The 21,324-nt window shown below is 39.8% G+C and overlaps 1 protein-coding gene across 2 annotated transcripts in view; it reads left to right on the top strand.

Annotated features, from left to right (window-relative positions):
• Positions 1 to 1,033: 1,033 nt before the first annotated feature.
• URI1 (URI1 prefoldin like chaperone) overlaps positions 1,034 to 21,324 on the top strand; it is an 844,005-nt gene continuing 823,714 nt past the window's right edge. Inside the window, exon 1 of one of the 2 annotated variants that reach the window (XM_044067309.1) lies at positions 1,034 to 1,457. In XM_044067309.1, coding sequence (XP_043923244.1) covers positions 1,386 to 1,457 — 72 coding nt within the window. In that variant the 5' untranslated portion in view covers positions 1,034 to 1,385. The remainder of the gene's footprint in view (positions 1,458 to 21,324) is intronic. The other variant, XM_044067310.1, reaches the window with a different exon arrangement.

Here is a 21,324-nt window from a genome sequence, read left to right as displayed (position 1 = left end):
TGCTGTTTGTAGGCTTAGGAGGTTTTTGAGAACTACAATTTGCTGCCAAAATAAAAGCTCAGTCTTACAGAATTTGAATTGTTTCTGAAGTGTTGTATAATATTACAGTGCTTCAGATACACAACAACTGTTTTATGCAACTACTAAAGCAAATTTAGGAAATAGTTTTTGGCTTAAAATCTCAGGACATTTATATTTTTTCACGGGAAACAACTGCCGTTAATAGGCACTGTCTCGTGTAGAGGGACAGGTGGTAACTCTAGTTGGAGGATAGATTTATACCTCAAGGGGGGATTCTCATGTTTGATCACAAGTTTCTATACCGAGATGGGGAAAGCTGTGTATGTATATATGTGTGTGTCTATGTATAGATCTATATATACATAGAGAGAGATACACACACACACACACACAAAATGTTGGATAGGTGGAAGAGAGCAAGCTCACAGAGTTAGTTCATGACACTCCAGCAAAACTTAGTATTTGTAATCTAAAGCCACGCCCCCCGAAGGAACACTGAGTACCCCCCCCCCCCCAAAAAAAATGACTAAGAGTTGTCCTGACTGTTTTTGTTAGTATAATAGCATTTAACCCAAAGCAAACATGTGTTAAGTTAAACAACTTAGAAAAGGCAGGTAAGTATGCTGGAGAAAGCTTAGGATTGCCACCTTTTCAATTACCCAAAGTGGGACATTTTCTGTAAATAGAAGAGATTGTGCAGGACAAAACATACTCATGGCTAGTGCAAAGGGGAGAACTTTACTTTTTTTGCCAAAATAAAAGCTTATTCTTGTAGTATTTGAGTTGCTTATGCTATTTCATATAACACTTAGGTGTTTTAGATACAAAATAAATATTTTATGCAGCTAACAAAGAAAAGTAATGACATTTTTTTGTCCTAAAATCTCAGGACAATTGTCGTTTTTTAGTTTTTCTTGCAGGACACAACTGTCCAAAGAGGGACAGGTGGTAACCCTAAAAAAGCTACTCCTACTGTCAACTCAGACGCTGAAAGGGAACAGAACATCTCTTCCCATGCTTTACTGTTTTTGTTGGTCTCTTTACTTTCCACTACCCACAGTGCAGCAGGAGAGAGGAAGGAACATGGCGCAGTGAAAAGCTGTGCTGAACCATACTAGTTCTGTGTTTATTTCTACAATTCAAGGGAACGTAATAATGCGAGTGTGAAATGGTTTCTTTCTTGTCTTGGATAAAAAAAGCTGCTCCATTGATGTTTGGACGCCGAGAAGACGGGCTAAAAATTTGCTTTCATAATATACATAAACATTTCTTTAGGACTCACACGCCTTGAGTAGCATTTCAGTTTTAAAGCCACGGTTTTCTCACGTTAATTAAAAATAAAAATAAAGTTACGCCATCCGAAGATGGACGAAACGCACAGAATAAACCCGCTGTGTTCGGAACAAGTTTCCCGACTTCGGGAAGAGCACGGAAAGGTAAACAACGTAGGAAATAAAGGTGCTGGGCAGACAGCGTGCTCAGTGGTCATGAACATTAGGCTGGAAGAGGAACGTGGTTTGTAGCTAATAGAGCTGTCATTTGGTGTTGCAAGCAATCTGTTGTAAAATACCACGTTCCTTTGTTTTGTCAGCGATGCAGCAACGATTGTAACCTGGTAAAAAGAAAGTGGAAGTATTTTAGATGAACTGTATTTTTTCATTTAGTTGCAAATATTTTGATACCAAATGCCTCGGGGGAGTTACTGAGGCATATAAATATTTCCTGGTCCCTAATCAAGATTTAGTTTAAAATATTAATGTCACAGAATTCATTATGCCTACAACTGTAATCTAGCAACTCTAGCATATGTTTTCGCTTTGGCCTTCTAGTAAGTACTACCTTCCTGGTTTTGGCTTGTCACGCCTCCTTCTAGGTACACGCTTTATTAGTCGCTTTAACTAAAAGGGCCAGTGCATGTGACTGAAACTCAAGCCCAGTGCTTCCTTTACCTACTAGGCGCTGGGAACTCGAGTAGTAATGTACAGAGGCTTGCAGTTTGTTTGTAACTGCATTTGAAACTTGCCGATCGGTACAAACTTACAGTAGGATAGTATGTACATCATGTGAAGTTTTATCCCACTGACATTTGATATAAACGTTAAAAAAAAACCTCCACACTCAGTTGTATTAGTTATCTCTTGAGTTGGTTAGGTCTTTTCTGGAAAGCTCATGTGTTCCCCGTTTGCATGCTGTAATGGAATTTGTGCAGGCAGATGTGCAAATGAGATAGTTTGTGGATAAGGAGCAGTACGGAAGTTGATCAGCTCTTTTTGAATGGTATATAACTTAATTAAACTTCTTAGCATAGTAGAAAATGTTTACTGGCTAGCTGCATGCTAGAAAAAATGGTGCTTGTACGTGAGGTGATACCATTCATTTTAAGGGCTGTCTCATGCCGAGACCTCCAGTGTATATTTACCTTGGTGTCCAGCAGGCCGTCATGTATACAAACTGCAGTTTATTTCTGCTGTATTTGGAAAACACAATGCTTAGTTTTTCTCCTAAACAGTACATTTTCCAAAACATAAACATTGACTGTTGTCATCCATACTCATGTGCCTACGTTCAGTAGTCCATTTGTGTATCTTGTGTTTTCTAAAGTTATCATTGTAAACTATAAATGTGACATACTGAGTAGCAGGTTGTTTGCTGTAATTGCATGCTAATTGCTTTTGCATACTAATAAACCACAAAACATGTCACTTAGTACAACTATGTGGTGCATTTACAGAAGTTTTCAGGGTCTGACACTGGAAAACATGCAGTTGTGCTTGACGGCATGCAGCCTTTAAACTAGAGCTTTTGTGCTCTTTGTAGAGTATTACGAATATTAGGGCATTACTGAGATGGGCACTGCAAGGTAAATGTTTTCTTGGTTGAGTTCAAAGTTGGAAACTGTTCTTTAAACTACTAAAATGATTGGGATATGTTTTTTTTTTTGCACAGGTGTTTGGAGTTCCTTTTCAGCATTTTAATGTGTACCAGATTATTTCATTCATTTCTTCAATGATTTATATGTTAGCCCCACTTTTCTAGAATCTGTTTAGAGATACCCTAGGTTTGCTGCTTCCAGTTTTGCTGGGAAAGTGTACTATGAAAAAAAAATATTTTAAAATTGGCAGAGTAGTCCACATTGTTACAGCATGTGCAGACGTTTGAAACATCATCGGGTGCTTCTAGGTCCTATTCATAGATGGATAATTTTGTATGCTATTGATATGTATTGGTTTCATACTTGTGAATAAACCTTTTATTTTACTATATAACTTGATAAAAAAAACAGCCGCCTTTTCTTACTGCTTTTTTTTAGTCAACGTTTTTCACCATACTTTATTCCTAGTTGGCAGTTTGGAGAAGGTAGAAAGCAAATCAGAGACTGACTTTATGTTCTGTTAACTACATGTACCTTGTAAACTCTGAGATCTCTGTCTTGTGCAGACTGAACACTGCAGATACAGCTTTTATAAATAATTTGCCCAACATATAACGTATATAAAAAGTCAGGTCTGCATATCATTGCATGCCATGTTCCTCTTGAATTGTATGTTTGAAACCATTCTTTTTATTTTCTCATTCATTCAATGCAAGAATGCATTTCTGTTTCAGTGTATTGGATGTTTTAATACATTTGGGTAAATTCTTATTTGGAGTAGTCATTGCATCAGGCTTGCTTGGTGCCAAGTTTTAAAGGGTTAAAATGTTGGAAAACTGTTCTCAGTTCCTGGTGTGTGTGTCTATGTGCATGCTTGATTATGTGTGTGTATAATGTATTCATGTTGATGTGTATAATTGTATATACTGTGTCTGTATACATGTGTATGTGATTGTGAGTAGATGTAATGGGTAGCCGAACAGAAATTCAGTTTAATGTAGATAAGTAATAGTATATGTGTATTTTCTAATGGTGGAGTCTAACTGATGTCATAAAAGTAAATATGAGTCAGTTTGTAGATATTTTTATCATCCTACTGCATCATCGGTCATTATCACCAGTTTGCCTGCTTTGTCAGTAAAGGAAACACATTCCTTGTCATTTTGCAAAAATAAATATAACAGTACTCTCCCCACCCCCAAAAAATAGCACTGTCCACCTAAGTCATTTATAATGAAAAAGTAAAAATGGAACTACAGCTATCCAGCCTGAAAGTAGAACTACTAGTAAAAACCCAGATCTGGTGTTGTCCCGGAAGATTGATTTTTTTTTTCCAGTATACTGGACATTTCTCCTTTCCCCAAGATATAGTTACTTTGAAGTTGGTGTATATATGTAAGGGGGTGTAGAGGGTGCAGCCCCCTCCCCTTGTTTGTAGGTAGTACAGGGGGCTTGCTCCTTGGAAAAACATGTACGTGTGATTTTTTTTTCCCCCTTTGTGAATGGTGTTTTTGTACAGTCGGTCTTTTTGACTGAGGTTCTGAGAGCTGATTACAAGAATGTGAGTGCAATGGAACCTAAAAGTAACATATTTTCCATAACTAACTCTCACTGTAGTACTAAGATAACATAACTTAAACTACTACCTGCAGAAAAAATGCAGTTTCTGTATCCCATTGATGTGAGCTTGAAAGTAGTCATTCAGACTTTGGGGGGGATGCTTATTTCCTAACCCTTCAGGACAGGATGTGAGGTTTTGGTCATTACATACAAGACACTCGTGTACTATGTGTGCTTATAACTTAATGCCCTAGTTGTCACAATGTAATATTTATTCTTTTATTATTTAATTTACAAAATTAAGTGGCTTCACTAGAGTGTCAGCACATTACCTGCATCATCAACAGCTAGGTCTAGTTCTCACTAACTGTATAAAATCCCTACTTTACATACTTCACATTAAACAAGTGCACATTGTAACCCATGTACAACTTTTCTATAACCTTAAGAAGTCTAAATGGTTATTAATGTATTATTTTTTAAGTAGGTTAAAAACTTGTGTAAATGGTGATTCCCTCCCCTCTCAAAGAAAACCCTACCTGACAAATGTAGTGCAGTCAACATCAGTGATGAACACAATTTCTTCTTCTTTTGGCTTTTCCCGGTTAGGGGTCGCCACAGCAGAACTCCGGTCCGCTAATGATTGGCAGTAGATTTTTACTGTGCCGAGGTGCCAGCTTGACGCCCAACCTTTAACGAAGCCACGCCCATTCACGCATGTCTTTCGAATGCCACTCGACCGGGGGGAGGACATGCAGACTCCACACAGAAGGCGCTCCAGTGATGAACACACTAAAGAAATAAAATCTCCACACACTAAAATGTTAAACATAGTTTTAGAACTCCAGTGTCTGTTTGCACAGCTCATCCCACACAGTAATTCTAACAGCCGCCACATTGCTTTAGAACTTCCATCTAGGTGAGTACATCTGCAATAGATATCCATAACCTTTGAACCCTTAAACATTTGATGAAAATATGGTCATGTTTGTCATTCATAAGGGTCATGCCTCAATGCCTTAATACTCACCAAACTTCATACCCCATGAACCATAAGTATCCACCAACACAAAATTTGTATGGACGTTCTTTACCCTCATTTACCTATGAATCCTCTGTAGCCACTTCTCCCATACCATTTCTGTTACCCGCTCTGTAAGCCCCTTTTTTCCCCACACACACCATCAAATTTCACTATTTTCTTGTACCTTTCAACTTCAAAATATCTACATCTGTTGGCTGCCATTTTATTGTACGTCACAAATTGCTCTTCTGTCATACAACTCCGTTTTCCACCATCTACTTTACTGCCATTCTTTTGTGTCTTATAAACTTCATGTATCTCTTAACCCACCTATAGCAGCCAGATTACTCTTGTGTGAATGCTGTAAATAAACCTAAAGCTAGAAACCAGTCTTCATAATGGACAGTGTACTGCAGTTGCTGTTCTTGTTTGCTGTTGATTGTTCTAACATATTTTTACTTGCTTCTCTCATGTTGGTAATTATTTAAAGCCTTTAATCAAATCTGTACCATGTACAATGCAAGCAAGGTTTTTCTGTACTGCAGTAGCTGTATTTAATGTTCAAGATATATTATTTCTTTTCCTTTTTGGTTCAACAGTTCTTCTTCTTCTTTCGGCTTTTCCCGGTTAGGGGTCGCCACAGCGGAACTCTGGTCCACTAATGATTGGCAGTAGATTTTTTACGGTGCCGAGGTGCCAAGATGTGAAAAAAAAAATTTCAACACAGCAAATAACAAACTTATAGAAAAAAGAACTTTATTATGTAGCACGCCTAGCACTTCGACCACACAACCTTCATTGGAGTATTACAATACATGTATCATTGAAATTCAAATAACCAAAATCAACCAATTAAAAAATATATAATTCGTTATGTAATTAATCAGCTCAACATTTCTATTCTAATTCTTGATTTTAAACCATTGGGTTTTAAAGTATCAGATTTCAAAATCTGTAGAGCATCTTTCTGTCTTAATCAACTGTCTATAAAAAGTTCCCTTTTCTTTTCATTCTATTTCATCAGCTCTAAAACTGTAAATGTAAAACCAGATGTATTACTACACGTACACTAGCAAAATATTACACTCTCTTGGGCTCTGTTTTATTTAATCTAATATTACTTGGATTTTCTTGTATCCTTATTTTAAAACATCTAGTTGTTTCACCAATGTATACAAAATTACAAGGACACTGAATTGGATATGGAACCCCCTTACTTAAGTAAGAGAATTTGCCCTTTCATTCTTAAGTCTCCTGCCATTAATTTGGTATAAGGGGGGAATAAAACTGCAGATATTAAAACAACCACAGGACACCATTCGCCATTGCTAACCCCACCAGTACATTTAGTAATGATATCTTAAAGTGGCAGTGCACTACATAGTCGGCTATATTATTGCCTCATAAAAAAGAAAACATTGATTTATTTTCCAGTAAACCAATTTAAACTGATTAAATGGAGTCTAAGAACACCCCACTATTTCTTCACTAATAATTTATGTTCAGTCACAAGATATGTTATTCCGTTTTCTATTTTCTTTCACAAAATTTTTTCACTTTTAATCTGATCTTGTCTAGACATAATACTGATTCTTCAGTATGACGTCTCAATATCAACTTTTTTATAGCCCCAGTTCAAAAACATTTCAAAATAGTTGGTTCCTCATTCTAAAAATCCTGTATTAGCTCTCTTATATTCAGGATGGTAACCATACCTCTCAACCTGGAAACGCCAAAAATCTGGACAAAGGCCCATGAAAAATGGGTACAGTTGGCCAAAAATCTGGACACTGATTAACTTAAAATTTTCATACATAATTGTGTAACCCCACCCACTCCAGTGGAATTGTGGGATACCAACATTCAAATACAAATTGAAGAACAGACAAAATATTAAACACACAATATAACTGGAACAATAGCGGTTTATTTATATTAACTTTTGAACTTGTATAAAATTAAAATGCAGTTTTCTTTTATAAAAGTAACCATTACACCAGTATTAAATGAAATGTAACCACAGCAATACTGTGTAATCTGTATTAACATTTGAATTTGTACAAATCATTGAACTTGTATAAAACTAAAGCACATTCTACACGACTGTGTTCCCAGTCCGTCATTGTGATCCAGTGATCAAAAACTCCTCTCTGTACAAACCTAGCAAATCTGCTGGGCATTGTCTTTACTTGTACAGGGTTGCTAAGGCCTGGAACTCTTTACCTGTGTCCATCAGGTCTGTACTCTCCCAGGCTCCCACCCATCTTTCAAAACTGCTCTGAAAGACTTCCTACCTAAAATCTGTCTTTATCCTGGTTTTGAGCATGTGAGTGAAGACAAGATGATCAATTTCAACAGTTGGCTTAAGTATTGGTGTCATTCAAAGGGGATCCAATGCCTGTCAGCCTGGGATGACATGCTCGACAAGCCACGATGCTTCGCTAGGGACGGCTTGCACCTGTCACCCCTGGGCTTTTGGATATTGGCAAAGGCTCTTGCCACCCCCATAGTGCATTTTTTAGGCAAGGCTCAAAAGACAAACCCACCTCCATAGGTATCACAAGGGATAAGAAACTGAGTAATGCTACTCAACGCCAGAAGTCTAAACCTCAAGATGCACACACTCAAAACTCTCCGTGGTATGGAGAACATCGATATCTGTGCAGTAACAGAAACCTGGTTCAAGGCTCCCGAGAGCACCCCAGCACTACCAGGTTATACCTCATACCATGCTTTTTGGCCCCAAAACTTGGACCGAACTACAAAAAGAGGGGGGAGTATCAATATTCGTCAAAGATACCCACACCTCCAGGTGGGTGGGACAGCACGAAGCATGAGAGACTATCCATGTGCAACTAACAGTGGGTAAAACTGCCTTCCAGTTTATAGCCTGCTACAGACCACCCTCCCAAACCTAGGAACCCCACTTGGCCTTCCTGAGAAAACTGGAAAATATGAAGGTCTCTCACCCTAGCCCAAAGGTTCCTAGAATTTATAAACTCAAATGCTATGGAACAACTTGTTACCACTCCCACAAGAGGGGAAAACATACTGGACCTGATCATCACCAACATGGGGGCTCTATGCTTCAGACCAGAAGTGTATCCCTCACTGGTAAGGTCAGACCATAAACTAATCTCACTGGATATTCACATCCCGGCCCCACTCCCTGCCTAGAAAACCACAGTGAAAAACTTCTCTAAAGCAAATTTCACACTCCTCAAAACCGAGGTGGAAACCTTCAAAGCCGCCGGGCCTGTGGAAAATATGGCCCAGACCGCAGAATCCTTTATAAACGCATTCTATGAACACCTTCAGGAATGCATGGATCATGCATTCCCAAATAAAACCAAGACCCAATCCTCCAAAGGCAGGCGTCCTGTCTGGTGGACCCCAGCCATAAACAAACTATACAATAGAAGGAGGAAGCTACTACATGATAGAGCAAAATCCCAAAAAGGGAAGGCATCTCTGATCAGTAGTAGCAAAAACTCTGAGCACTCATAAAATCGTCTAAGGCCAGCTTTGAGAGAAAAATTGCACAGGACACTAAGGATAATCACAAGGCTTTCTTTAGTTATGTTAGGAACCTGGGTGGGAATTCCCAGATATGTTCAGAATTAGTCCAAAATGACAAAAATACACGAACCCACAAACATTGCCAACATCCTAGCTGACAGGTTCAGCACAAACTCCCCACCAAAAGGGCAAATATCTGTCCCAGCAGAGTGCTGCCCCCCTGATATCTCAGATGCTCAGGTAAGAGCCGCCCTCTCCAAAGCAAAAAACACAGCATCAATGGGACCAGATGGTGTCCCGGGCTGCGTCCTACATGAACTCCAAGAAGAGCTAAACCCAAACATAAAACTACTGTTCAGTCTCAGCCTTACTACAGGATATGTACCCAAAGAGTGGTGTACAGCAACAGTGGTCCCTCTCCACAAAGGTGGTGCCTCAACGGATCCTGGAAACTATCGCCCCATAAGCCTGACTAGCTTGGTCTGCAAAGCTATGGAAAGGATCATCATGGACCTCATAAATAAAGATATTGGGGACCTACAGACACTGGATCCTACCCAGTTCAGCTTTGTTAATGACAGATCCTGCCTCTTAGACCTGGTTGATTTCTTTGAAACAGTCACCAAGGCCATTGACGAGGGGAAGGTGGTCCACACAGCCTACCTGGACCTCGCAAAAGCCTTCGATACAGTACCCCACTTGGGCATTATAGATAAGATCACCAGCTTAAATATAAACCCCTATGTCACTAGATGGGTTGCAAACTGGCTCAAGGACAGAACCCACATGGTTAGAATTGCTGGAGCCATGTCAGACTCCAAACCAGTTACAAGTGGCGTCCCACAAGGCTCAGTCCTGGGACCTCTCTTGTTCGGTATATATTTCTCGGAGGTACAGGCCAACACGGAAGGACTGTGGCTGAGTTCGCAGATGACTGCAAACTAGTCGCCATAATCGACTCTCCAGCCGACACAAGCATCCTACAAAAGGGCCTCATAGAAACAGACAACTGGTGCCAGAGCCATGGCCTCAAGCTAAATGCCAAAAAGTGTATAGTCATCCCCTTTGGCAAAAACAAAGTGCCCACAAATTACCACATAGGTGATAATCCATTAAGTACGGAAGAAGTAATTAGGGACCCAAGTTGATAGCAAGCTCTCATTTGAAAACCACGTGGCCAAAGTGGTTAGAAAAACATTTTATATAGCCCACCTAATCATGAAGGGATTCACATCTAGATCAGGGGAGGTCAGCGTGCCTCTTTACTCATCCCTCATCAGGCCCATAATTGAGTACAATGCCCCTTTTGGGATGTACCTTACCAGACACTTGCAGCAACTGGAAAGACCCCAAAAGTACCTCACCAAGAGGATCAAAGGGCTCAAACAGATGCCATATGCTGCCCGGTTAACGAAACTCCAGCTCTACTCAGTGGCATACCGCCTGCTCAGAGGCAATCTGTGCCTGACGTATAAAGCCATGTCCAACCCGGAATTAATGGACATGCTGCACCTCAGAAAATCCAAATCCCATCGAGCCACGCTCGAGACTTGAACCTCAGCACTGAAATAAATAGGACATGCTGGAGGGCCAGATTCATAACCCAGAGGCTCCCTTCACTCTGGAATAAAATCCCAGTCCAGGTTAGGCAGAGTCCCTCATTGACTCTCTTCAAGAGGAATCTTGATGAGTGGATGGGAGATCGTAGGATTACCCCGGGTATCACTTCTGTGTCACTGTTGGACAGAGGCACAGTATACTAACCTCGAAAAAGGGCATAGCAAAATTCATTTAAAATGGGTGGCGAAAGCCAAACACACTCTGGCTAGGCTTATAAATGCCCTAGGGCAGATAGCCTAGTATGAACCTATGAGTAAACTGTATCCCTAAATGTGAACAAGTACCTTTTCATTTCTTATACCTCCTTATTTTCCCTCCATCACTTACTTCCTTACTGTTATCAAATTCTCTTGACTTTCTCTCTAAATATAGCAAAAGTCCGATCTTGCAACTAGTCATGCTGTGATCTGTGCTCTACCTTGGTAACCAAAATGTAAATATGCATCCACAACCAGTGCAAAAGACTGGATTTCACTTTTTTGTCAAAATAAAAGCTTTCATAGAATTTAATTTGTTTCTGCTGTTTCATTTAATACTAAAATGTTCAGATGCAAAGCAGGTCTTTTATACAGTTATCAATGGAACGTTGAAACTTGGGAACTATTTTTGGCCAATAATGCAGGGCATTTTTGCATATTTTCCCCTCAGGACACAATTGTCCAAACAAGGATTACCCTGCATAAAAAGGGATAGCTGATATCTAAAATATAGTGGAATAATAACCTTCAGTCAGGAACACTATGAAGGAGTCAAAATTGTGCGGGAATCCTGTAACTGATTGTGACTGTTGGGGGATGTTTATAGGACATATTTTGTATCCAAAGTTTATGCTTTGATGTCTCTTAAATACCAGTTGCTAATTTACTTCAAATCGTAGCACTTAGATGGCAAATACATTTTGTTTGAATATTTCAAGCAGATTGCAGCACCGACTAGAACAATGAACAGTAGTCACTAATAAGGAATACAGTGCACAGATGGCAAGGGCAGAATATTAAAAACTTTAAGACAATAAGTCTCCAGAAAGTACAGGAGCTGTGAACAAGCTGCAGCACCGTTAAGGAACAGGGAGAAGATATGGAAATAATTCTACTTGACGTGATGTCAGCTTGTTGGCCCTGTGTCCTCTTTTTTACTGGCTGCCACAGTGCCACAAGTTGTCATGAGCGGGCTGCGGCTTTAAACAACTTTTTTTTTTTTTTTTTTTTTATCTCGGAGTTCCTCTGTCAATAAGTCCACTTAAAGGACTTACACAACAGATCATACTACTTACTATCTAAATATGCACTGTACTTTATAAACTTCAGTATGTATCTCTCTCTCTCTCCCTCTCTGTCTCTCTAATCTCTCAAGTAGATCTTGCAGTCGGTTCATATAAATCGGTGATCTGTAGAAAAGTAAGTCAAAGCAGTTTAAACATTATGTCAGCTACTCATTCTCAACATATGTCAGCTACTCATTCTCAATAAAAGTTGAAGCCTGTCAAGGGACAAGATTACAAAGAAAAAGGAAACCGTTAAAACAGCAAGTAATATTCTCTGTGCAATTCGCTGGCTGTAAGTAACATTACAGAAATTCTAATAAACACAGGAAAGCACTATTCTAAATCAAGATGCAATACAGGAAAGCACAGCTACTCTTAATGTGATCAACCAGTAAAACTGTGCCCAGTCATGCTATAGGTTCATAGGTTGATACTAGGCTATCTGCCCTAGGCATTTATAAGCCTAGCCAAAGTATGTTTGGCTTTCGCCACCCTTTTAGATTAGTTGACTGTGCCTTTGTATAGTAGGTCACAGAAGGTAGCCCTTTTAAGGTTTGTTTACTGTACCTCTGTCAAGCAGCGACACCGAAGAGATCCCAGGGGTAAACTTACGATCTCCCATCCATTTGTCAAGATTTCTCTTGAAGAGGGTCAGTGAGGGGCTCTGCCTGACATGGATTGGGATTTTGTTCCAGAGTGAGCCTCTGTGATATGAATCTGTCCCTCCAGCATGTCCTATTTATTTCTGTGCTGAGGTTCAGATCCCTGGAGCGTGTAGCTCTAAGGGATTTAGATTTCCTGAGGTGAAGCATGTCCATTAATTCTGGGTTGGACATGGCTTTATACGTCAGACACAGATCGCCTCTGAGTAGGCGGTACGCAACTGAGTAGAGCTGGAGTTTCTTTAGCCGAACTGCATAGGACATCTGTTTGAGCCCCTTGATCCTCTTGGTGAGATACTTTTGGGGTCTTTCCAGTTGCTGAAGGTGTCTGGTAAGGTACATCCCAAACGGGGCATTGTACTCAATTATGGGCCTGATGAGTAGAGGGGCACAATGACCTCTCTTGATCTAGATGTGAACCCTTTCGTGATAAGGTGGGCTATATAGAAGGTCTTTCTAATCACTTTGGCAACATGATTGTCAAAGGAGAGATTGCTATCTACTTGGGTCCCCAAGTCCCTAATTACTTCTTCCGTACTTAATGGATTACCACCTATGTGGTAATTTGTGGGCACTTTGTTTTTTCCAAAGGGGATGACTATGCACTTTTTGGCATTTAGCTTTAGGCCATGGCTCTGGCACCAGTTATCCGTCTCTGTGAGACCCTTTTGGAGGATGCTTGTGTCAGTCGGAGAGTCTATTATAGCAACCAGTTTGCAGTCATCTGCGAACTTGGTCAGCCATAGTCCACCTGTGTTAGCCTGTACCTCGGAGAAATATATACCGAACAAGAGAGGTCCCAGGACTGAGCCTTGTGGGACACCACTTGTAACTGGTTCAGAGTCTGACATGGCACCTGCTATTCTGACCATGTGGGTTCTATCCCTGAGCCAGTTTGCAACCCATCTTGTGACATAGGGGTTGATATTTAAGCTGGTGAGCTTATTTATGATGCCCGAGTGGGGTATTTTGTGTCAAAGGCCTTTGCGAGGTCCAGGTAGGCTGTGTGGACTACCTTCCCTTCATCTATGGCTTTGGTAACTGTTTCAAAGAAGTCAACCAGGTTCAAGAGGCAAGATCTGCCCTTAACTAAGCCGAATTGGGTAGGATCCAGTGTCTGGAGGTTCCCATTGTCTTTGTTTATGGTTTCCATGATGATACGTTCCATAGCTTTGCAGACCAGGCTAGTCAGGCTTATAGGACGATAGTTTCTGAGGTCTGTTGTGTCACCACCTTTGTGGAGTGGGACCACTGTTGCTGTATGCCATTCCTTGGGAACATATCCTGTAGTAAGGCTGAGATTGAACAGTGACTTTATATGAGGGTTTAGTTCTTCTTGGAGCTCGTTTAAGATGCAGCCCGGGACACCGTCTGGTCCCATTGATGCTGTGTTTTTAGCTTTGGAGAGGGCAGCTCTCACCTGTGCATCTGTGATCTCAGGAAGGCTACACTCTGTTGGGATAGACAGTTGCTCTTTTGGGGGGGGAAGGGGGGAGAAGTTTGCACTGAACCTTTCTGCCAGATGTTGGCAATGTCTGTGGGTTCAGTGAATTTTTTGTCATTTTGCACTAACTAGCATATCTGGGAGTTGCCTCCCAGGTTTCTGACATAACTAAAGAAGGCCTTGTGATTATCTTTAGTGTCTTGTGCAATTTTTCTTTCAAAACTGGCCTTAGAAGATTTTATGAGGGATCGTAGTTTTTTGCTAGTACTGATCAGTGACGCCTTCCCTTTTTGGGATTTTGCTCTGTCATGTAGTAGCTTTCTCCTTCTGTTGTATAGCTTATTTATGGCCGGGGTCCACCAGACAGGTCTCCTGCCTTTGGAGGAGTGAGTCTTGGTTTTATTTGGGATAGCATGCTCCATGCATTCCTGTAGGTGTCCATAGAATGCTTTTGTAAAGGATTCTGCATTTTGGGCCATATTGTCCACTGGCCCGGGGGCTTTGAAGGATTCTACCTCAGTTTTGAGAAGTGTGAAGTTTGCTTTTGAGAAGCTTACAATATAGAGACACTTACTACACATTTTTCATAAAAGAACAAACTTGATACCAAGGCAGACCTATGACTTGCCACCCTCTAAAAGAAGAGCAAACATGTTGTCTGAGAATCCTGCAAAGGTCATAACTAGCTATCACTTTGCAAATGCTTTTCCCTCTATAAACCCTCATCTTGTGCAGTATCTAATCACCATATATCAAGATCCAAGGGGAAAGTTCCAAGTTCTATAGTTTGGTGAAGGTGAAGGCGTAACATGTTAGTAAGAGAGGATAGCTGAGACCTTTTTGAGTTTTGAGCTGATAGTAAATATTTTACTTCTTGGATAAGTCAGTTTTGTAGATGCATTTGTAGTTTTTTTGATGACATTAGACTTCAGCTTTTGCATCCTGTGTTTGTATTTTCAGATTTATTTTAAATAAAGATCATGTGGTCCTAAGGCGTGTTCTACAGTAGCAAGTGTTGGTGTGTGTGTGTTTTGGGTGGAGGACACAAAACCCTTCAAATCCAGATATTAGTGGCTTTCCGGGATAGAGCTGTGAACCTTTGCTTGTTTGGCATTACTCTAGAGAACTTGTCTGATTTGAGTGGTATTTCTGTTTTATCACAGTTCATAACAAATCTACAGCTTGCAGCCCTAGTTTGTCCAACAGATCTTGTGGATCAAACTTTGTAAGATCTGTGTAGTCTTCATGGTAGTTGAACAAGCTGATAACTGATGAATGTGTTGATGATATAAAATGCACAAAATGTTATTGGTCAGTAAAGAAATTGCTTGCTTTGTTGTCCTGTAACACTTTGTATAATTGTACTTCTCAACCTTTGAGTAATAGCAATCCTAGCATTAGCCTTTACAAATTCTGGCAAAGCATCTGAAATGTGGAGCTCTTTAGGAATGTTTTTAAGGAGTAGGCCACACAAGTTAGTAATAAAAATAAATTGTACGGGTTTAGTTATTTAATAAAGTATGCTGTCTTGAAAACCCTTAGAAAGGTTTAACTTTATGAAGAAATTCAGTAAGTCTAGGAAGAGCAAAGCAAAAATTTGACAGCAAAAATCTTAAGTGCTGTGCCTAAATCATAGCAGTTAAGAGATGTATGTATAATGTATGCACCCAATAAGTAATTTCAGCTTATGTGCTGGTATGTAGTGATGGATATGAAAGTACTAATAAGTGCTTGTGACATTTAATCTTTTGATGAATTGGATGATAAATATACAGTACACATTTGAAATCTGTACAAAGAGTGAAATGGCTCACACTTCATACTGTGATTCCAAGTGTTTGATTTTTTCTTCCAGTCTTTGAGGGTGCTGTTTAGTACCTATACCTCTCAAAACACCTAAATGAATAATAATAACAAATTTAACGGCTAGTAACCATTTTAGCTATGACTTTTTAACAGCATGATAAATACTGTAATATAGAAATATTTATCAGAAGTTGTTTTTAGAACATTGTATTAACCAGACATAATCTTTCATATGACAGCAAGAAATTCCTCTATAAGTGCCTTGTTTATTGAGATATCTAAAAAAATATATGCTTAATTGTATAATTAGCAATGCCAGTAATATTGATTGTCTGTCAAGATATATAACTTAAATTGCAAACATTAGACAGTTTTCTTCAACAACATCTAAGGTTTCACGTAATGTCATGCAACAGTTTGCACTTGTTTTTTTTTTTTTTTTTTTTGAAGTATTAAGTACACACGGAATTATTGCTTATTTTCAGAATTAGTAACAAACAGCTGTCAATATTTCCAGTGTAGTGTGATATAAACCAGGGAATTGGCCTGTCTCCCACATTGGTGTTTCATACTATATGCCTCAATAAAATATTGGCCTCTTAGTTATGAAAATGACCATAAACGTGAATAATAAATTCTCCACTGCAAGACATCATAGACTTACAAACTTAGTGTCATTTTGTTAACTCCTTGCCCCTTTTTTTAAACAGGAAACATCTTTATTAAATTATGTATGATATAGGCAATCTTGCATTTATATAAATGACAATAAACCATAGTGACACAATCTGTTGCCAACGTTATACATTACAAACCATGCCGACACAACTGTAGCTGCAAACATTTACATCACTTTTACTATATCAATCATTGTCAGTCAATCATTACATAGCTCATTCAGTTCCTACCTTCTTGTAAACCTTGTTCCTCCTCTGCATGTATTGATCCCACATTTCCCATTTTCCCATTTTCCCAGTGTAATTTGCTCCTACCCCTTTCTAAAGATCCCAGCTCTAGTTGTTTTATCTCTGTTACTATTTTCCTTATTTCTAGTAAAGTTGGTTTAGACTTTGATTTCTGTTTTCTAGTAATTGCTTTTTTGGCAGCCATCATAATTAGACTCAGCAAGGCCTTACTGTGGCTAGGCAATTCTGATTCTGTATCATAGCTCAAAAAATAATTTCCCTAGTTACTGCAGTTTGCTCACCCAGCATCTCCAACAGAGCAGTCTGCAGGGAATCTTTAAAGTCTGCCAACTCATTACACTACCCCAAGTAAACTCCAGTGTAAACACCTCAAGCAAAGATCTTAAATCTTCTACATTTTGTTGCATATTTGGGAGACGTACATGTATCCCCCCCCATTGTTTCTTAGTGAATTGATTATCCAGTCTCTCTTCACAGTCCCTCCTAACCTTCTCTGATTAATTCTTATAGTTATCATGCAATGTTTTATATGCTGTGCAAATTATTCCTTTTTTAATGGCAACTTCTGGTGTAGATTCTACAAAAAAACTCTGCCAGTGTTGGTGTTGGTCTTTCTTTTAGGATCCCTCAATTTATTTCTCTTTGGCCTATATTCTATCAATATTTGCTAGGGAAGGCAATCCCTAACCTACAGTCTAAATAAGTTCTTGGTGTCTTCCCATTATATTTCCTTTCCCTGTCTAGTTGTTTGCTCCCAATACCTTGGTACCTTTGTCATTTTTTTCCAATATAATCCAGCCCCCTCTTGCCTATTGTCTGTATCCCTAATTGCAGTCCTCCCTATTGGCAGAATCTCCTTCCTCCATTCCCATGTTGGCTTACTTCTTAGAATACTTTCTCCTACTTTATGAATATAATATTCTGTGTGATTATTGTTCACTTTAAAGATCTGCAGCCAACATCCCAGTCTCTCCTTGTTTCTTGAGCTTCCTCCCATTTCATCATCTTTCTACTTTGAATTATAGTTTTCTGCTTGTGCTATGATTAGGAGCCTTAACTGTGTTGCTTTGAAATACCCCTTCAAATCCTGTATTCCCAATCGGCCCCGTCCTTTTGGAAGAATATGCTTATCCCATTTGACTTTTGCCTTCTTCCCCTCCCAGATAATCTCAAAAGTAAGTTTTGATCACTGCACCCTAAATCCATTGGCCTTTGTCATTGTGCTCAAAACAATTGTTTTGCAGTTGTAAAACAGGAGGAAAAGGTTATATCTGTGACTACTGTCTAATCTGAATGACGGGAGAAATATGCATGGCTAGGAATAGAAATAACTCTTAATACAAATTATTTCTTGCTCATTTTCCCAGATTATCCATTTGCTTGGCACTCTAACCAGACTCTGAGTCCTGAGTTAATCCTGCTCCATCCTTGGCAGATAACTGAAGTGCGAAACCATAAAATAAACCCCTTAACTATTTAGAGTGCTACTGCTGTATTTTTGCTGTATTTGTTGATTTTTTTTCCCTTTAAAATTTTCTAAAAGTCTCCAATACTTTGAAATTACCTTATCAGGGTAAATTTTGTTATAGCATTACACTTGCAAGCATTATTTATTGGTGGTAGCATATCAAGAGGTTAGCAATGTCCTGTACAGGCACAAACACCCAGAAAGTAAATTTTATTCATAAAACTTCCTTTAGAACTGAAACCTGTAATTTAGTGTGGTTAAAACAAATCCATTGTGCTGAGAGAAGCATAGAGCAGATAGTTTGCACATTAAACAGCACTACTGTCAAATCTTAACACAGTCTAACCAGTGTAGTGCTAAACCCTGGAGACCACCCTTGGATACCTCTGTATAACCCAGTCTGCAACCTACAGTAGCCCACCCAAATACAGGTCTGGGCAACATGGATGTGCAATTTCCAAATGTCTCTGTAGCCACCTTGGTAGATATAGGCATCCTGAGACAATAGACCAATTGTCTCATGTTCGTAGACAGTCATTTTAGTACTTAAAAACATAGTATGTGAGAGATACACAGAGAAAAAATTTCACTGTTGGCAAAAATCTCATATACAAAGAAGATTGTCAAGAACTCGCAAACAACCTCCATCACACACAGTGTCCACAAGACACAGACCAGCCTTTGCTGATGCACTAAAATGTAATCTTCCCAAACCTCAAAGACATTCAAAGTGTATAAATGGTAACACCTATCCACAGCAATCTCTAAAGCACTCACCAGAAACAACACCAAGCACCATATATACTCTTACATCCAGTGGATCCCCAAGAGCAAAGCCCATAAAGCAGGTCAGCACATTAGCCAGGACTGTTGTCACAGAGGATTCCGTTGTATGACACACTGATGACCTACTCATCAGACTGAACAAGAGAAGATAATGGTTAGTTGTTTATTTGGAGCCGGGATTCACCAAGTTATGCATGCTCTTGTCACTATGCCACAGGTACCAGAATTATTCTATCATAATCTGTGTGAGAGTTAATGACCTGAGACATACGTCTGGACTCTATGAAGTGAGACATTGTTGATCTCACTGAAAGTGTCTCAGGCAGGTATGTTTCTTAACACTGAGCAGCATTCTACTTTCTCCAAAGGTGATGCCAGGTTATGAACAAAAGATGATTGACTTTAATAATTGGCTTGGTTTCTTGTGTCTTTCCAGGGGGGTTCAGTATTTGTTAGCATAGTAGGACGTGGCTAACAGACCACATTGTTTTGCAAAGGATTGTCTGCAGCTGTCTCCCCTAGGCTTCCGAATATTAGGTAAAACCTTTACCTATCTCTTACCGCCCTTTTTTTTAGGCATTGCTAAACTGACAACTCTACTGACATGGCAAATGAAACCTAAAGGTGTTACTTCTCAGTGTTGGGTGTCTAAACAAGAAACTCAACACACTACAGACCCTCCACACACTGGAGAATGTAGACATCTGTGCCATTACCGAGACACTGTTTTAAGTCTGCAGAAAGTATGACAGTGCAAGGTTTCAAGTGGGTTCCACACATTTAGACCGTCAGCTGCACAGAGAGGGACAAAAGATGGAGGAGTCTGTCTGTATTGGCAACAAGCATAACTGTGCATTGGTTAAACAGGACAATGTCCCGGAATTTACTATGTGCAAATCACCATAGAAAAAATCCCATACCATATCTTAGTAAGCCGTAGGTCTCCCTCTCTCCCTAGAATCCCATATCTCTTACCTAGAACTACTGGAGACGCTCCTCATCCAAATACCCTGTTCATGTCACTCACCATTAAACCAAATATCCTATTCATGTGAGACTTTGACTATCCATCTACAGATTGGGAAACATACACTGCCTGCCTCATACTCGCAGGGACGATTTGTGGACTTTAACACAAATACCCTTGACCAGATAATGTTCACACCCACCAGAGGTTCAAACATGCTGGACCTGGTACTCACCAAAACGGGAGAGCACTCTGCACCCCCCATGTCATATCCTCAGTGGTGAGGTCTGACCACATCAACTCGGTAACCCTAGCAAACCTTGTAACAGTTAGGAACTATTCCAAAGCAAACTACACCCTGTTAAATCATGGTTTATCAAAATTCAGTGCTCCATCCAATGCCTGAGTTCACAACAACCTATGTGAAATTGTTCACAGATAGTAAGGTCAAAGCCAACTCTAAAAACAGACCACACTGGTGGAATCCTAACCTTAAATGGGGTATATAACAAAAGAAAAAAGTCATGGATAAATCAGGAAGAGCAACTCCCATAATGATAGGAGCTCTCCAATTAAACTAAACAAGAAAATGAGGACTAAGTCTAAAAAGGCCACTTACAAGGAAAACTTGCCTCACAGGCTAAAGACAACCAACAAGGCCTTCTGCAACATTATCCAAAACCTCAAAAGCAGCATTCACCAGTGTGCCGAACTGGGGGTCAACGGTGCCACCTTCACTGAGGAGAGTGATAGAGCAAATTTGCTACCTGACAAATTTAGTTCAAACTTCACTACTGTTTCCATCACCACCCTCCATGAAATACTTACTAACATAACCCCCCCACCCAAACTATTAACAGGGAGAAGGTCCTGGCGGTGCTCACTAGTGGCAAAAGCACAGCCTCTGTTGGCCCCGATAATATTCCAGGATGCCTCCTAAATAGCTGAAAATATGACCTGTCAGGACCTCCTGAGTCACTTTCATGAATAGCTTCAAAGAAGGCTTCCTATCCTGAGAATGGAGGACTGCAATGGTTATCCCACTTCACAAGAATGGGCCATCAACTGACCCTGGAAACTAGAGACCTATTAGTTTGACTAGTCTAATATGAGAAGCTAAATTACGAATTGTCATGGAAATGATCAACAAAGACATAGGCAATCTTCAGACACTGGACCCAAGTCAGCTTGGCTTTGTCAGGAGAAAATTATACCTACTAAACCTGGTCGATTTTTGAGGTCACCAAGGCAATGGATGAGGGAAAGATGGTGCATACTGCCTGTGTGGACATGACTAAGCATTCTGTACAGTAACCCACTTGGGTATAGTTGACAAGTTCACCAAACTGTGCATAAATCCCTAGGTAACTTGCTGGGGTTGTCAA

Source organism: Protopterus annectens, chromosome 3.part1 (assembly GCF_019279795.1).
Source record: "Protopterus annectens isolate FY-2018-M chromosome 3.part1, PAN1.0, whole genome shotgun sequence".
Classification (NCBI taxonomy): Eukaryota; Metazoa; Chordata; order Ceratodontiformes; family Protopteridae; genus Protopterus; species Protopterus annectens.
This window is presented reverse-complemented; position numbering and strand designations above follow the sequence as displayed.